General features: G+C 46.3%; 1 protein-coding gene across 1 annotated transcript; it reads left to right on the top strand.

Moving 5' to 3' along the window:
- The first annotated feature begins 2,009 nt into the window (after positions 1 to 2,009).
- On the top strand, positions 2,010 to 18,560 carry LOC149336042 (serine/threonine-protein kinase haspin-like). The gene is made up of 11 exons (XM_089554071.1): positions 2,010 to 2,076; positions 5,070 to 5,159; positions 5,869 to 5,951; positions 7,328 to 7,488; positions 9,317 to 9,469; positions 10,024 to 10,086; positions 11,110 to 11,201; positions 11,788 to 11,855; positions 14,911 to 15,142; positions 15,659 to 15,755; positions 18,347 to 18,560. Exons 1-11 carry the CDS (start codon positions 2,010 to 2,012, stop codon positions 18,558 to 18,560), a joined length of 1,320 nt encoding a protein of 439 aa, XP_089410197.1.
- The last annotated feature ends 597 nt before the right edge of the window (positions 18,561 to 19,157 follow it).

The raw sequence follows: 19,157 nt of genomic DNA, 5'->3' as shown, positions 1-19,157 counted from the left end.
CATGCGTGCGGAAAAAGCAGCTGAAATCGGTAGCGGTCGTGCTTACAATCCTCTGCATGAAATGGGTTTAATGGGAACAAGAGCAAGCTCAGCGCAAGGGTGCCGAACACGTACATGGTGATCGAAAACACGCGCTCCGTCGGGACAACCTTCAGTCTGCAGCTCGCCTATCCAGTTACTACTCCACTGAGTCAAATCAATAGATCTACATTCTGATGCATAAAATTATCATAGATGATATCGCACGTAAGAGGCGACGACAAACGACACGACAGCGCAGAAATCTGCTTAGAAGTGCCGGTTTCCAGTCGGTACACTACCTGGTCGACTACCCTCGGATGTCACGTTAACGAGTAACTGCGCACAAGATAACCGCAGCACTGTCTGGAAGAGGGCAAATGTGAGTAGTGACGCACAGCACACACCCTCATACGTTAGCTGAAGGAGCACAAAACGGCAGAAGCGAACACGCAAACATGCGTTCTATGCGCGGCGCCGGCGCGACCCGCAGTCCCTCGGGCCGCGCGCGCCGACAGATGGCGACTGGCGTCGAGAGTAGGCGCGCGTCCGCAGCCTGCGTGCGAGGGTAAAAAAATCTGGTCTATAGTGCGGGCGTTTGCGCGACCCGTGGCGCGGGCGTCTACAGCAAGGAAGTTGATCTACAGTTAGTCTGCCGCGCTAATCCGCGCATGCGCGCGCGCAGCGGGGCTAGTTTTTACCGCACGCTATCACGTGGTGCGATCACGGGGGGACACACTCTCTTTGTTTTGCTATATCTTTACTTGTTAAGACGAGGCTTCAAGGTTGTCGCCGGACGCTCCCTCCTCAGTTTTTTTTCCTCCATGCTCACCGCCCCATGATGCTTTGAGCGCCCATGGTGGCTGAGGTGGTCACGTGGGGTCTACATGCAAACTCCCATAGACGGCTTGCCAGCTTTCCCTCTAGGTAATAAAGAAACTCTATGCCCACCACGGCTGTGCCGGAACCGGAAAATGCCAGTGGCGCCAGCTTCGAAAAAAATATATATACCGACTGTTGCGCAAATCAGAGAAAATTGAAGAAAAATTCTCTCGGCATAACCGCGCGTTTGTTCGGGCTCAAATTTCGCACAGAGGTTGCATTTAGTGGTCAGTTTTGTTTTATACTACATTTAGGTGGGGTACTTGACTGATTCGGGCAGAATTATTTGGAAATCGCCATCGTCTGTGGCGACGGAGAACCAAAATCGAAAGACTTCGCAGCAATGGTACGCGTGGCGCCATCTCGCAGCCGTCGGAGAAACGAGCTCTCCACTTAGCACAGCTGGGTTTCTCCGGTGGGTGCGAGATGACGCTACGGGTACCATTGCTGCGATGTCTTTCAGTTTTGGATCGTCGTCGCCACATACGATGGGGATTTCCAAAAAATTCTGACTGAATCAGCCAAGTACCCCACCTAAATGTAGTATAAAACAAAACTGACCACCAAATGCAACCTCTGTGCGAAATTTGAGCCCAAACAAACGCGCGGTTAAGCCGAGATAATTTTTTTTTCGATTTTCTCTGATTTACGCAACACGCGTTATATCCTGGTGCGGAGAGGCTGCAGCACAGTTTCTGTGGCACATTCAGGCCCCTGCCAATCTGTGCGCTAGTGTAAATGAATCAACTAAGCTAATCCCTAATGTGAGGTGAATTCTTTTTCCCCGTAACCATCTGCCTAACGAAAGCAGTCCGTTGACGGCACAGGCGGCACAAGGAAAAGAGGTGCGCGACTGGTGGCCCGGCGCTCCCGCTGACGTCAAATGTTCCAAATCTTTGCGGAACAGAGACTACACAGATGCGGCACGGCTTCTTCGCATACCCTGGGTTTAGGCAAGGGTCCCCTTTGTTGTTCGTGTTGTACCTACAATGATTAGAGACCAAACTAGAGGTGAACGGACTTCGCGTCAACCTTTCTTTTTCGTTCGAGGGGAATGGATTGAGCAGTACTTTTAACCGGGACTAGTGTACACGGATGATATAGTACAAATGGCCGACAACAAGGAAGGCTTGCTGAGGTTGATGGACATTGTGGTACAGAGGGATATGGAGTCAGGTTTGAAGTTTAGTGATGAAAAATCGGCAGTCAAGATTTTTAATGATAATGAGGGTAGCGGGCACATGATACAGGAGGTCACGCTGGAGGTATAGTAGGATACAACTAAAAAAAAACAGCAGTTGCTAACACTGGGCCGTGGTCCGCGGCGTCCTGTATTACTCCGCTGGGCAATCGCAACTGTAAACGAAATCAGCTTTTTAATGTCTTACTATATCAAACAATCCACATATCAAAATTGTAGAGCTCATAATTCTTTTCTTGTGCTAAGCTTCTTGTTTACGTAACAAGAAACGTTTAAGCAGTGCACTACTTTTTCGTCGCGGAGGAATTCTGTGCGCGGAGGCTGAATGTGGGCGGAGCTTCACTGCAGACTTAACTTGTATCCGACTTTTTTTTATAGTGGAAAGGTACAAGTATCTTGCGTTGTGGACAAACTATGGTGCTGAGTATCTAACGGCGCATTAAAATTATGTAATGACGAAATTTAGGTAGCAGTAATGCAGCTGTCATAAAAAAAATAGGAGGCTGTAGAATTACAGAGGTACGAAGTGGTAGTAGGGATTTAGAAAGGGGTAATCGTTCCTAGTCTGACTTTCGGCAATGCCGTTCTGTGCATGAGATCAGAGGTTCAAGCAAAGTTGGAAATTAAGCAGCGTGGGCTAGGTAGGCTTGCTTTGGGAGCACATGGCGATACACCAAATCATGAGGTACAAGGTGACATGGGATGGGCATCATTCGAGAGCAGATAAGCTTGCAGCAAAAAAGAATGTGAGGAGCGATTGACAGAAATGAAGGAAAAGCAGTGGGCTAGGAGAGTTTTCAGTTACTTGTACATGAGAAATGTCCGCACAAAATGGAGGAAGCCCGTCGCGGTGGCTCACTGGTTAAGGCGGAGCCGGAGTACCCGGGTTCAAACTCGACCGTTGCGGTGAAACGCAAGAAGGCGCCCATGTGCTGTGCGATGTCAGTGCACGTGAAAGATCCCCAGGTAGTCGAAATTAGTTCGGAGAGCTCCACTACGGCACCTCTTATTTCTTTCACTCCCTCCTTTATCCCTTCCCTTATGGCGCGGTTCGGGTGTCCACCGAGATATGTGAGAAACTAGAAGAACATTTTTTGACTAGAATGTCAAGCAATTATCTGGACAGTAGTAGGGGGCAAATCAGGGATTATTGGTTAAGAAACAGGTTAAAGAAACTGATAGGGGTCTGTGTGAAAAACAAGGATGCAGACTAAATCAGCACGGGGAACATACAGAAAATTCAAGCAGGAAACTACCAAGGAAAATATCTATGATAATTTTAGGGGAAGCTCCGTTGTTTGAAGTCAGGGCGTGCTGGTTGGTTCGGTAGGTTTATTGGGGTTTAACGTCCCAAAGCGACTAAGGCTATGAGAGACGCCGTAGTGGAGGGCTCCAGACATTTCGACCACCTGGGGTTCTTTAACGTGCACTGACATCGCACAGTATACAAGCCTCTAGAATTTCTCCTCCAAAGAAATTCATCCGCCGCGGCCGGGATCGAACCCGCGTCTTTCGGGTCAGCAGCCGAGCACCATAACCACTGAGCCACCGCGGCGGCTGCGTACTTGGGACTAAGATGTATCGAGTGAAGTACCATGAGGTAGACACGTTGTGCAGTGCTTGTGGAGGAGGAGGAAAAAAAAACTTTCATCGAACAAGCGTTTCGATACTAGTTAGGATACGTGTGAGTCTGAAGTTGACGCCATGCCACAGCTTCGGATTTGTTCAGTGTTGGAAGGAGGTCAATGATGGGACAGCTCTCGCGCTGGGCATTGCAAGTCGTCGTCTTCATCAAATCCCATCAGTGGAGTGAACAGATCAGATGAGCTTAATCTCGATCAGAGCTCATCCTGAGTGTACTATCGTCGCCAGACCTGCCGACGACCCAGCAGAGTAGAAATACGAGCCAACCAGGCTAAACACATGCTTTCGCACGTCTGTTCCAGTTTAACCACATCGACACCCTTCCAATTGTTTTTATACATATATGCATAATGCGAGCCTACCAGCAAATAACAGTCCTCAACAAGTTCATGAGATCAGCATCAGCCAGAAGAATCGAGCAGCATCAAACATGGAAGAAGAAGAAAAAGAAGAAACGGTGGCTATTTTTGAGCGGCGTCTCTTCTTTGCACGCTCTCTTCTTGGTCGCGTCTTCGTATTCCGCGGCCGTGACGCGCCGACATACCTGTCATGATACTCACCGTCACGGTCGCTGCCGCTTGGATCAGCTCCTGTGTGTGCATTGTCCCGCGGGCTGGTGAAGGTGACAATGCCGGTGGCCTGAACATTAGCTACCCCAACCTACAAGAGCAGAGTTCTGCAGAGGTGGCCCAAACATCCTTTCCGGCTGCAGTCCAGAAGAAAAACGTTGCAGAAGATGTGAGTGTGTGGAGAGAAGCAATTCCTTCATTTCACTTCGGATAGTTAGGGGCAGATTCTTCATATAGCAGATAATCTGGAAGCGTAGCCTCTTTTGTCAGTTTGGTCGTAGTGAGATGCTAATTCACAATTCCGAATAACACTGAGCCAGAATGGAGAAACGTGACTAATATAAATCAGAGCTTTCCACCTTCGCAACAAAGGTTGGGAAAAGCTCGTTTAATGAAAAGCGCCCTTTATATTGGAACCAAAAGTGTACACGTCCATTTTTATGCGTGCTACGTTTCAGGTTCTTTATCTATGACGCAGTTCTTAGTTGACCTACACGATGACCCTTCCAGTTCCCCTCTAACAGATCACGCATTAAAAGTGGCAACTATTTCTCTTCTTTTTCAGGTTCAATCTTCGACCAAGTTAAGCATCCTGATAGCAGTTGTGACCGCTCTATGCCTAACCACATGCGCCGCACCACGGTGGAGACGACCTTGGCAGGCTGTTGCCGTGGAAGACAACAGTGCCGACGTACCCCGAATCGACATACCTAAAGCGAAAGGTTGTGAAAACGGCGTTCGCTTACATTCCTTAGAGCCGGTCGAGGTGAAGAAGCACAAAACATCGACTGCAGCCTACGCTCGATGGCTCTACGCGGACGCTGGAGACGCCGGATTTCTCGCAGGTAAGTTTAAGCAGCAGTTCGCTGCTACGTTTAGAATGCACCTAGGTTTATGGGGGAAATTTGTGACAGTGTTCCTGGGCTTAGTTCATGGGTGTCGTTTCGAGAACCTCAAAAACAAGTGACACTGCACTGCAAAGGAAGGGCGCCAGTGTCTGCCCCAGTGCTGTCTTCTGCGCCGCCTCGTTTGTTTTCTCCGACCTCTGAACGCCGTGACAGTCTCTGCAGCAGCAATAAAAGGAGCTTTCTTTAAGTCGGTGTTGTTAAACTGAGAATCAATACCATATGTGCATTTAAGTGAGGAAACTAAAACATTCCTGAAACAACCTTGCGGTGCATAAAACGCACGTCACAACTACAGGCAACTCTTGCTAGGCCTACATTGTAAGTACCAGGCACTGTTGTATGTTTTGCTGCAAGACAAATTCCACGAGCTGTGCTTAGTTGTGCAGCGCCAACGCAAGAAAAATTGATAAGGGAGCATTCTACCAGGATAGCGAAGTAGTGGTTCGTGCTATTGGCCTAATATAAGACGAACTGGAGGTTCGCCGGGCTCGTGAGATGTATGCGCTGATATGGATGTTGGTTGGGCATAGAAAAACAGACGAGGGGCACCCTAAAGGACAGCACTGGATGGTTATTCCACTGTCTGGGTCCGATCAACGTAACCACTGCCTTAGCTCCTTGTATGACCGTGTGATTCTTACTCCAGGCGGCAAAATATCGGAGTCTGAAGATACCTCGGCTGCAGAAAGGAGTTGCACTCCGGGTGCGCCATCTGTATCCACAGCGTCGGTGAGTGTGAAAAAGGATTTTAGAGCGAGAGAGCTCTGCTCCTTGGGGTACAAAATCTGATTTCGATGTGGATGAGACAATGACTTTCAATGCCTCACAAGGTCAAACCTAGCTTAACTGCGTGGTGGTATTACCGAACCTATGATAGTATGACCACGTGATATTATGATTATGACCATGGGGTACCTGATGTTGACTTTTGACCTTGATATTTGACCTGTACATTTCATTTGAGACAGTGCAGACCCATGCATAACAGAGCGTTCGCTCGTATAACTAAGTTCAAGCAACGTTGAACCCCAGCCATTTTTTAACTGTGAGCATCCCTCTTTCTATAGCGGGATGAGTTTCTCTACTGAGTAATTAATCGTGAACGTAGACCTTGCAGCCGCACCACCACAATTTTTTTTAGACGCCACATTTCCCTATTATTTCCGAGTTCGCTTTCTTTAGGTCTCCGTGTTTTGTTTTTGGTACATTTCAAAGTGTTCGATTCATGATGAAACACTAGGTACGATCCACGTTATTTATCTCAGCCTAGGCGCTGAACACGTTGAACGCGAACCGTTGTAAAGAGCGCAGCCTACGAGAACAAGTTCTGTCCTGTTCCAGAATGAAGACCTCGGTCGTCTCTGGGCAGCAGCGTTCAGATGACTTTTGTTCGCGAGTTAATACTTGTCCTTCTTGGGGAGTTTTATTATTTGCGCAACGTTATGCGACTTACACTTTGTTTTTTTTTTCGGGTCATTTGTTTAATGACATTAAAGGACAGCGAGAACAGTTATTCACTAAGAGGGGATCGCGGTCGTACTAAATTAATTTTTGTTATTTGGTCAGTAGAAAGAATTCATGTACCAGCAACTGCAAAACGATTTCGGTGTGGGCAGTTAACAAGCTCGCTTACTAGAAGGCCAGAAAGACGTGCCTTTAAATTGAAGAAATTCCGTATACGTTTTTTTTTAATGCTGATACAAAGTCTTCGTGGGGTAGTGCCCCACTCAAAAGGGGCCATAGCTACATAAAACTCCCCTTTTGATTTCATTCTTTAAGTTCTTTTTCTTCTCTCCTTGTGACTGGCTCATCGCATGCTACTCCTCTCGTTCTACATTCGTCATTGGCTCAAGACAAACCATTGCAGGGGGCGAGGCGTCGCTTGAGTCCGCTCTGAAGAGCAAGACATAATTGAATATGGAATCAGTGTAATAGTTATCATTCACTGGCCTTACTTAGTTGTGAATTTATTCCCAGGTCACGGGAGAAAGTGAACTGCAAGGATATGTACTGTACTTCAAAAACGCGACCTCATGGGTGCATGTTCCACCAGTTCCAATGTTCCAGAGCCAACTCTGTTGACCCGGCGTGCGTTTCGTGCGCAGAGTAGCCACCTCGCACAGCTACTCCGACACGTGCCGGTAGATGGCGCCAGCGTCTTCTCGCCCACGTACTCGCCACCAGGTGGAGGGACAGCGTTCGGCGACCTGCTCACTGCCTGCCACCAACGGCTGCCAACCACGTTCGCCCAGCTCTTCGACCACATGTACGTTACCGGAGCGACGATTTATTACTCTTTACTGCAGCAAATAACGAAAATACGTCAAACCGCAGTTCCGCTCGCATTCTTATCATTCCGCTCGCATTCTTATCGCAGACTTATCATTTTTCTTTTCGTCAAGTACCTCGAGTTTTCTTGCGTATAAATATTGCCCTACATAACGTCGCACGCCAAGAATCATGGTCGCAATCTTGGTTTGGTTTGGTTTGTTGGGGTTTAACGTCCCAAAGCGACTAAGGCTATGAGAGACGCCGTAGTGAAGGGCTCCGGAAATTTCGACCACCTGGGGTTTAACGTGCACTGACATCGCACAGCACACGGGCCTCTAGAATTTCGCCTTCAAGAAATGCAGCCGCCGCGGCCAGGATCGAACCCGCGTCTTTCGGGTCAGCAGCTGAGCGCCGTAACCGCTGAGCCACCGCGGCGGTTGGTCGCAATCTTGGTCATGCGGCCTGTTGTCTAGAAATTTCTGCCACACGTAAGTCATTGCAAGCGCTGCTGAGTTCTTGTACTTTGGGGATAAGAACCAAGCATTGCCCATTAAAGAGTTCGTTGACAAGTACAGAGTATTTATAACTTATCCACGATCTGCAGTCGTCATTCGTGACACTGTTTTCCTGCTGTATCAGTCAACGCCTCCTGTATTTTCACAGCGTGTCAAACCAACCCCTTTAAAATCGGAGCAGTGCGGTTGCCTCATTCATCGGTCATCCGCGTTGTGTCATGCTCCGGCGTGAACCACCGTGAACCCGCCTTAACGTTACTCGGGCTGCATCGCGGTGCGGCCCTTTTTATTCTCTCCGCGACGCGGCTGAATCCGGCGTCACCAGAATGCGACAACCAGAGCCGAAACGGTCAGACGAGCTAGCGAGCTGGGGAGGGCAGGAGAGAGGGGCAGGAAGGAAGCTTATTCTGTGTTCTCTTGGAGGTCTCACTCTCTACAGTGAACATGAGAAGCCTTCATGGCCTGGTGGTGTTGAGCATCCACCTCGCATCCGGGAGATGCGGGGTTCCATCCTGAGTGCCGCCGAGTACCCACTGGTGATACATTGAGTACAATCTTTATGCCTTACCTGGTGCTCGGCTTAATTTAGGAGGAAATGCCTGGAAAATGGGACTATGACCCCCCTTTTGTGTATTGGAGGCCTTGTCGAATGATGTGCTAGCCATGATCTAAGCAGAAACTTCATACTTCTTCTATTTGCTCACTTAGTAACCGGGAGTGAACTCAAGGTTGGCGCACAAGCTAAAGCGGAAATAACAAGCAGGCAGCCCACCAAGTACAACGAAGTAGCTTTAGGGACGAGTGACGCATTTATTGAGAGCGCTGAACGTTGTACAATTCTGTGTATTTTAACGCGATAGCTCGTGTCGCAGAAAATTCGGCGTCGTCGTCGGCGTCGTTGACCGTGACCGAAAAATCGGTATAGAAGCAACCCAGGAAGTAGGTGGGCCAGCGAGGTCACGTGGCATCATCACAACCTGTCCACCGGATTTTGAACAACCTGCCACCCGTGACAGGTGGCAGTTTATTTAATGACTGGTCGCGAGAGGATGCTGGGAAGAGCAACGTGGTTCGCGTAATGCCCCCCGTTGGCAGCACCTGCCATTGCAGAACAACGGCGCATCATTTAACCGCTGCGACACTGCGTCAGGAGTGGCATGAGGACTCCCAGGGATCTATGAATGTAAATTAAAGAACGACCAATTTTGCACATGTGGGCATTAACTCATTAACGTTATCGCGTCATACCCTTAAGGCGGAGCTTATGCGTCCCTTTTAATTGTTGTTTTCTTCTTTTTGTGTTCAAAGGAAAGCGGATCGCTTCACCAAGGTCGCCCAAGGAAAGCATTCGGAAACCTTTCGCGTGCACAGCTATGAGGGCGATAGCGCCCTCAAGGTGGTGAAGATCGACTCCGTGATCAACTCTTGGGATGCTCTCTTCAGCAATATGCTGATAGCATCGTAAGTGGCGTTTGCTTCATTTCATTAGACCTCCACATTATTTCGGAACTGATGCAATCCATAATGAAGCACGACAAAAAAAACAGCAGATCGTCAGGCACAAAACCCCAAGAAATGAGCATACTTTTATCCTCCCAAGAAGCTATCTGTTGCAGTCCTTTTCGCGGGTGCCTGGTATAACTAAACCTTTCACAGGCCATCAGAAACCCTATCAGAAAAAGACTTAATTTGTTGACTTGTTACTCATGCCGAGTCCTGAAATCTGAATGGATGACTAAGGGCAATCATAGGCGAGGACTTGGAACCATTTTCATTCCCATGATTCCACTATGTTCCTTTCAATGTTTCCTAATTCTTAGAGGAGCGCATTTGAAGATTTGTAATTACAAGAATACTACAGTCAAACCATAAACGCGGTGTGGCCTAATTTTTTTGCTGTGCCCCTAAATTTCATCCGACTTCTGATTCCGGCGTTTCTACCCTAGCATTACGCTCAACCTGAAAGCTACCTGCTGATTTTTACAGACATGCTCTTCTGCTTCTCGGGCGTGCAGGAAACTTTCCGGCTTGAAATTGGCGTCGGAGCGGTACACAACGGGCTTCGCGGAAATGAAGAGGTAAGCAAGGGTGGTTGGTTGGTTTATTGGGGTTAAACGTCCCAAAGCGACTGAGGCTATGAGAGACGCCGTAGTGAAGGGCTCCGGACATTTCGACCACCTGGTAAGCAAGGTGTCAAAACTTCTGCACTCAGTGGTGTACCTCACGCTATACGGGCTCAGCAATTTAATATAGGTAACTGGCAGCATCTCCTTTGTCCTGAGGCGGTGCTAAGTGTGGCATAATTATTAAAATGTAGCGTTTTATTTTTATTCGTATTAACTGCCGATCTTATTTTTGTGTCGAGTATAAACTACTCACCTGCCCTTCTGCACGAACCCTTTACTGCCTGGTGCCGTTATCCTGGTGCAGTTAAAATCCATCATATTGATGAAAAGAAATTGATTACGGTGAAAAAAAAAATTGGGCGAAAATCGATGTGGCGCTGATGATGACGAAGCCGAAATAAGTTTGTAGCAGTATAAAGCGCGGAGATGCCGCGGTACCCCGATCCGGAAGCATCGTGGTGAAATGTCGTAATTTCCTGCGAAAGCTTACAGCGACAGCGTTTACAGACCGCCCTGCGGTATGCCGCCATATTGTTGCGAGAAAATATATACACTGCTGCTTGAAAAAGGGTGGGTGCCAGTATTTAAATTGCATTTTTACAAGGACAGCCATGTGAGTAACAAATTCCAATGTTTGTGGCGTTGGTGTTATCACATGACGGCGTCGTAGGTGCCACCCTAAAGGGAAGTAACGTGACCAGTCTAACGTGATGTTACTGAGTTGCGCCTGAGCCGCCACGGGGGGTAATTCTGCCACTACTTAGTTGCTTTGTCATCGCATTCATCTGTGGACCAGCCCCCTTTAAATGTTGTTCAAGTGAGATCGGAGGAACTGCCGGGCCTCTTTCTGGGAAGAGTTGAAATCGGGCACCTGTGCACATAACTTTTTGGGACACATGCTTGACCATCTGGGAATAATAAAAAAATATCTGATTGCGTGAATACCTATACATATTTCCTTCACTCACTTCGCAGCGTCACGTGTGTCTTCGGCTCCTACCCTGAAGAACTTCGAGGTTACAGGAGCGACCCTACTTCTAACCGCCAACCCGCCAAGCGCCTTGAAGGTAATCAGCAGTGCTTTATATTGCTTTGTATAACATTTTTTCATTCTCTTTTAGCCCCCTTGCAAAAACACTATTCATAATCATTAGTACGTATCCTTTTATGCTAATATTGAGCATGGCGGCTTTATTTCAATTAATACCTCTTCGATGTCTACGCAAACGAATTGCGCTGCAAAATAGTGACTGTAGTGGCGTTTATTGTAGAGTTTTTATGCTTTTAATTAAGGCTGCCATTTGGGCTAGTTGGTAGTGATTCATTGTGAAAAAATAGCGCACACAGCGCTTGTGTTGCGTATTTGTTTTTGTGTGTCCTGTCTCCCCTCGCTGTTTTTTCACAATGTAGGCTTTATAAGGCTAACAAGTTCTATTACATGATTTCACTTTGATTCGTACCCAACGTCTTCCAAGAACAAGCGTCAGTAAAGGAGGTATCAGAACAGGAATTACCGTGATATGCGACTAAGCGTAATTTGGCCACCCCAAATGGCTTGCCGTCAGCCATCGTTCATTAATGCACCACGCCAATGAGAATGACAAATTCATTATCCTTACAGTTACAGATGCCCTTGCCCTGTTTCTTTCGCAGTTAATCCTGAACGCGCCTACCTGGTCATACACATGGCGTATGCTGGTGTCCCGCTAGACCGCGTTGAAGTGAGTCAGTGTAGCATAAACTTCCATTTCTTTCCGGGAATGCAAAGAACGTCATGTTGTAGTTTTCTTCATTCCTAACGACTTCTTTAATCATTAAGCACTGCGGTACTCGATTTTCTGACGCCAAAATAATCGCCTAATGACTGCTTGCTGTCGTGATCAGCAATCTGACTTTTTTTAGCGGTGTAAGTTGCACGGGACATCCATTGTAGGTTAAACATGTGGGAGGAGACACAGAACCGTCCTTCCTAATCTGTTTACAAAGGAAGAGACAAGCTGCTGAAGCACGACTCAATAGTGCATTTGCCACTAAGACGGATTAAGCGTTCCTATAAAGGCGGAAACACCCGCTGGGGAGAGAAATTCAGCCCATTTGCTTTTCCTGCCTCAATCTGCAGTGTTGAAGAAATAAATGGTTCACCCTATTTTTGAAGTGAATCTTTTGGTTATGATTCAAAACAACGTTTTGAGGCGCGAAAATTTTCGACGCAATATTATACGAGGGTGCGGGCGTAAGAAAACCGTTTAGTCGTGTCAGTTAGTAAGCTATTGCAGTAAATAGATTAATGCATTACTAACAGCGCTTGATACCCGAATTGTAGTTACAAATTCCAGCTTTTCGTTTTATTATTCGTAATCTGCGTTGTCGGAATTTTGTATACGTTAATTCCTTTTCTGCTAGGACACAAATATTTATTTTTATTTCATTTATTTATTTCATAATACTGCAGGCCAATAGATTGGCCCATGCAGGATGGGCTATACAAGGCATTGAAAATGACAAATACAAAGAAAATACATAGGGTTACAAACAATGAGTAGAATAACAAAATACAACGCTCATTCACTCGAGAAAATGCTTCTCAAGAGCTTTACTAAAATTTGAGGACTGGAAAATGGCCTCGGGAAGAGAGTTCCAGTCGGAAACAGTCCGCGGAAAAAAACTGTGCTTGAATGAGTCAGTCTTTGCAAAAAAGGGTTCCAGCAAATGAATTCGTGAATGGTGTGTTCGGCGCGACAATTGTTTGAGAATTACAGGGCGGGGTATGTTTAGTTTATGTGTTAAAAGGTTATGCATAAACAACAGACGGGAAATTTTTCTGCGTACTTCAAGTAATGGAATATGGTTGGTTTTCATTAGTGCTGTAGGTGAGTCTAACCTCCTGTATTTGTTATAAATAAACCTAACCGCTTTCCTTTGCACCATCTCTATCTTGTATATGTCTTTCTTTATGAATGGATCCCATAATACCGAAGCTTACTCTAATTTGGACCTAATGAATGTTGAGTATGCAAGGAGTTTAACTTTACTTGGGGCATCTTTAAGCTTCCGCCTTAAGTAGCAAAGCTTGGAAAAGGACGAGGAGCAAATTTCTGCAATGTGTGAAGTCCATTTCTCCTCTTTGTGGGCATAAAATGAAAGTCGGGTGATAGAAGGTCCTTCATTATTCGCTATGCGTCCACTGACGCCGCTATGACAAAAATTTTGTCGCTTGAACCAATAAAAAGATTTTGAATATCATCTTTAACCATAGATGAAACAAATACATTGCAAAGAGCTATAGCCATTCCTAATGTATTTGATTTCTAAAATAATGCCAATTTAAATAACAAGCAGGACGGACGGCTTTTTCATTTGAGGCAGACATACCATTTGGTTCAGCTAAGGTTATAGAGGTGGAATAAAAAGTTATTCATTGCCTCAAAGAGGGAATTTGGGAATAGTGACCGAAGTGGTAGAGTAGCGTAAAAGAAGGTTCTGCATCGATTTTAGGGTTACAATAGAAACAGTATTTATAACTTGAATTTCTTACCTTTTTTTATATGGAACTACAAAAAACGAACCAACTGAAAACATACGGAACAATTGTGAGCTTTGAGCGGAAAACCATTGATGAACGTAATTTTATCGCATAATGTACGATTTCACTATAGCGATCAACATAACCGGAGACCCGATGGCATTCTTGCATTTTTTGTTCTGTTAACGGTTTTTCTATCGTCAAAAGCGTTCCGCACTGGTTTCCTATGGCAGCCTTAACTATTTGATGCGTTCGATGGTAAAAAGATTTTGCCACATATCGGAAAAATGGAGCATTAACTTCAATATTTCCATTACAATATCTTGCAATTTTCCAAATTGAGAATGTTAGACATGGATCTACAACAATACCTATTTCTGGCCAATGAACTCCACACCCTGGCTTGTCACTGTTAACTGATTCTCTCAGATAGTGACTGCAACGCGTGGTACCAACTCGAGTTTTTGCCTCGTGCTCTCGAAGCCATACCGGTGCAGAAACGAACTGTGGTCCCTAGATCTCGTTTTCTAAGCCCTCCCATGTCCGCTCTAGGCGGGCGGCATCAAAGTGCTCACGCAGTAACTACGTACTTTTGCTTGTTGCCAGAAGCATCCTAGCAGGCAGCGAATTTCGTTGTCGTGGAAATAAAATGTGGTGCGGCGCCACCGAAAGGTGCTTCGAATCCCACGTGCTCGTATCTTCGATGCAGCGTTCAACGAGTGCGCCGGTTATGCCTTTTTTTACCATTCTGGTTCCATCGGCATGCTTCGATGCTCTGTTTGGCTGCTGTAGTACTCCCTTTTCATTACCGCCCCAGGTCCTTAAGGGCCTAATCTGATCGGGGTTTACAAGTCATGGGGAGAATAGCGTTCTTAAAAAAAAACACGATCTCAATGAATGATAATCTGTTTCTTTCCCTGCGAAAGAAGGTTGTATGATACAATAACTTTATACAGGTTTCGTCATACAAATATCATACTATTGGCATCACGTTTTATGGCATTCGTATGACAAATATATGATTTCGCAAAAATAAAGGACATCTGTATGACATCTGCATGATAACTGTATGACTTGTGTATGACAAATTGTATGAGGTTATTGCATCATACAACTTTTACAGCAAACAACTTTTTTTCCCGGTCATGATGGGAAAAAAAATTTTATGCAATAGTCGTACCATTTCGCATCAAAGACAGGCGAGTGATTTTAGGTCTCCACCCTGCCTTTTCTCTCGCGCTTTGTCACCTCAGCTGGACAGCGTGCTTCAGCTCCGGAGCATCCTGCAGCAGGTGGCGCTGTCGCTGGCCGCAGCCGAGGAAGTGCTGCAGTTTGAGCATCGTGACCTGCACCTCGGTCACGTCCTGGCCAAGAGGACGGCCGAGGAAACGCGCTGGTTCCGCGTCGGTGGCCGCAGCTTCGTCATCAGGACGTGGGGCCTGGAGGCGTACGTGGTGGGCTACTCCTGGGCTCGCATCACCGACGGTGAGCTTTTGTCGTGACTACTCGTTTTGCCGGACAGTAGTCATGTGTCTGTTTCTCTGAAAAGCGCTTAGTATGACTTGCAACACCCAAGATGTTCTTTGGACTTCTTTTACAGAGCAATGGGAGACCGGTTTTGCCGAACAGTTATGCATCTGGTTGACAAATAAAAGGCTAGAGCTTTTGGCTACATGAGCTGTAAAAAGCCCTGATACATTATATCGATGAAATGCACTGCGGCGCAACAAGGACACTAATAAGAAAGGGACACCACATGCGCACTGTCACTACTGCCGTTTGTTTATTGTGCGCATGTGGTGTCCCTTTCTTTTTAGTGTCCTTATTACGCCGCTGTTCATTTCATCATGCACCATCTCGGCCCTCAGGCAGTTATTCTGAAATATACTATATCTTTCCTGAAAAGTTTCAGCCTTCCCGCTTGCATTACACCCCTCTTTTCCAACTTTCCCTTCTCCAAGTTCCTCTTCTTTGTTTTCCGAATGCTTTCTACGTTCGCAGGTGGCAAGTCCGTGTTTACACCACCGGCAAACATGTACGGGACATCGAGTGACCAAAATCTCCTTTTCGTATACAAGAAAATGGCGGCCATAGTCAGGTACCGTCTTACTACTTTAGTGCTCTTCATTTGTAGAAGAGACATCCATTCAGTTTATGGAAAACTATGTTAGCACCATGGCATCATTTAATCTTGGCTTGCGGTTCAAGTTCTTGAGGAATAATAGTGCGCCCTTCAAGGACCCCTTTGTCAGTAATGAGGGCAATCACAGCGAGGGTTAAGGCAATGTGCAATATTTGACAAAATTATTCCATGTCCTCGATTCTTCACTGAGTGAATGATCGGCTGTACACAGATACCTTCTTTTGCACGCTGGCACCGTTCTGAGGTACTTGCAAATACGCCATCTCTTCGTACGAGAAGTGAACCCTTGAAACAGGAAAGTTAGTTTTAAAGCGACACTGCTTAAAATTACATGCAATTTTTATTCTTAGTAAAAAATTGGGCTTTGGTTGTTTGTGGCTACGATAGTGTTTGTTCGGCATCAAGAGCATATTTAATTTTTATAAATCTATAAACGGAAACGTAAAGTTTCTTTTCTTTTTCCACCGCTTCATTCAAACTCTCAAGTGAATGGCGGTGCATGCTATCCGCAGTGGTACGCAGCCAGAACATACCAAACAACTCTAGGCAAAAGCATCCTCGAGCCGGAAATAATTTATGAACGCAATTTTTTTTATATAATGTAAGATTTCAGTATAGCAGTCAACATATCTGCTCACCACCCGACGGTAGTCTCGAATATTTTTTTGCTATTAGCATTTTTGCTGTATTCAAGCGCGTTCCCCATTGGTTTTCCATGGAAGTCTTAACTGCTCAATGCGATCGATGGAAACACGTTAAAAGAAAGATTTATTACCTTCAATACTTCTATAACAGTATCTTACAATTTTTCAATGCTAAACATTTTTGTCCGAGAATATCGGACATGGACCGTCTTGACAAAGAGATTTTCCCGGTTAAAAAGGTCGATGGCGGCATTACTTGGGTTTGGTTTCTTGGTCTTTTCTTGTGAACCCCCCCCCCCCCCCCCCATTTTAAGTGCAAGTAGCCTCCTCCTCATTAAAACGCGATAATTCATTCCTACAGGTCAATTTGATTTTTGTTCCCAACGTCCTCAGTTGTTGGAAGTGTTTTGGAAGACTGTTACATAAAACGATTAGATAGGGCAGGGTTACCCTACGTAAAATTGTCAACGTTCTTAGCCTTCCAAAAGGTTGCTTTACTGGGCTTTCATAGCAAAGTAGATTCTATTGCACTTCTATTTCTATTTGTCTTTTTCATAGGCTTCAGGAACTGCCACGTCATTGATTCTACGGCCGGGATCGGCTAGTCGGTGTTGCGGATGGCAACGGTGAAATAGAACTGAGTAGAAAAAAATTTGTCCGATACCGACACTGGCACTTGTGACGGTTTTAAAGAAGACCCGAAACGGTGATAATCCTGTTTTTGCCGCCCCGTTTGATATTAATACGGCGACGTTTATGGTGCGTTTGACTCTTTGGAACCTCTGTCACCGATTGGAGGCAGAAAAAACGGTCACATAGCTTCCGATCAATTCTTCTGATGAAGCAGTGATTAGGTTTCTGGGCACCGAGCAGGTGGCGGGGAGAATCTGTTATTTCACCATGGTCTTCACTGTTGCGACTTCATCGCAGTAGTTACTCCTGTGTGGCCGAACATTCTGTCAATCAAAAGCGGCCCTTCCACGCGCGGCATGACTGCCGAAAGAAGGTTAATGCACATTAAACGAGGACGGTTTCATGTACTTTTTTGCAATAATGTTATACAAGAGTTTGGCACGGGGCCGACACCACTACGCTTCCTTCTTGGGGCAGCATTAGGCCGTCTTGAGACGGGGATCTCTCGGTGACGGTCGGCGACCGCCCATTCATTGTGTCTCTTGTGCATCAGCCTGTCTTGCTATTGCTTCGTTTCGCCGTCTAGAAGGCTGACTCAGCGGCGCTTTGGGATTACGTCACCACCCTCCACCCAGGTTCGCGCCTTCCGTGGCACTTTTAGGCGTCTTTTAGACGCTCCTAGGGTGGCGAGCTGAGTTGCGCTGCGCTGGTTACCACGGCGCCTGCCTTCAACAGGCGTCCAGACGAGGGAAATTTCTTTGCAAAACTCGTGGCCCAAGAAGCCCTGTGCAGCTCTGTTCAGCAACGCCAGGCGTGCATTAGGTGACCCTGCATACCAGCGTTTGAAAATTGGTCGCAAATATTTTAACAGTAGCCGAGACCAATAAAGATGCAATTATTAAAGCCCACGTATTCCTGACCATCCAGATAAAGCAACCTTATAACTTTCTCGCGTTTGTCCACTAGAATCCGTGAGACCACTCATTTCGTTTACGTCATGTCTCAACAGATGCCGCAAAAATTCTTTTGTAATTTTGCGCCATCCGAGTCGTGTAAATTATTCAGCGTCTCTTAATGAAATTTCGATCTAACCAGCTGTTCCCTCACCTTTGAACTAATGATGTTTTTACCGACTAGTTAATCAAAACTATTTTTCTTCTACGTCTCTTCCCGGCACCATAAGTTAGCCTTTGCTTTGCTACGCCAATTTTCTTGCCAACTTTGTTCCGCTAATCTCCTGTGATCTTCTTTGTTTTCATTTTACGGCAGGAATAACTGGGACGCCTTTTACCCTCTGACCAACCTTCTCTTCTTGAGGCACGTGGCGAAGGAACTGCACCGTCGTTACAGGCACAAGTTTCAACGCCAGACAGACCCCTACCAGGATTTGGTTTGGAGTGAGATAGGAAGCTGGAGGGACTGCCTCCTCGACTACGAGTCGCTTGGGGACTTTGTGCAGCAGAGCGTCAAGCACTTGTCTTGAAACTTTGTGATGATGCAAACTGACCAAGGACAGAGCTATTAGTATACTCAGCAAACTCGTATGCAGCGGGGATGAACAGTCCACTAGGTGTTGTAGAACTCGACGTTACAAATACTTCTACGGGTACTTTTCTGACGCTTCGGCACCTAGAGTGACCTAGCGCTGCAACTATGTCGTGCTTAGTGGGTGTACTCTTGTCTTTGCTTGCATTCGTGCCAAATAGTTAGGAATTAAATCTGGTTCAAAGCAGGTAGACTTCAGACGAAGAGTGATTGCTTACTGCGCGACGCTCATATGGAATTAATGCTGGAAAATAGTAACTAAACTTCATGTTCAGGGTGATTCCTTGCCGGGGGCTGTGCCACACGCAGCCGCGCCCACAGTTTTGGTGCATTCAATGCGTATATTTCCTGGTTTGTACGGATAGGAGCCTCGCCAACTCCAGCTGCCGCCAACGGGGCTCAAGAAGCGGTGCTTCCGGCAGGAGCACCAAGCAGGAGCTCTCTGAGCCAAGTTTTATTTCATATATTTGTTCAATTTATTGCATAAAATCCGTACAGTTCCTCCTCTCGTTCGGTTCTGCCTAAAGTACGGCTG

This window comes from Amblyomma mixtum, chromosome 7 (genome assembly GCF_055824585.1).
Source record: "Amblyomma mixtum isolate Tamu chromosome 7, ASM5582458v1, whole genome shotgun sequence".
NCBI lineage: Eukaryota > Metazoa > Arthropoda > Arachnida > Ixodida > Ixodidae > Amblyomma > Amblyomma mixtum.
This window is presented reverse-complemented; position numbering and strand designations above follow the sequence as displayed.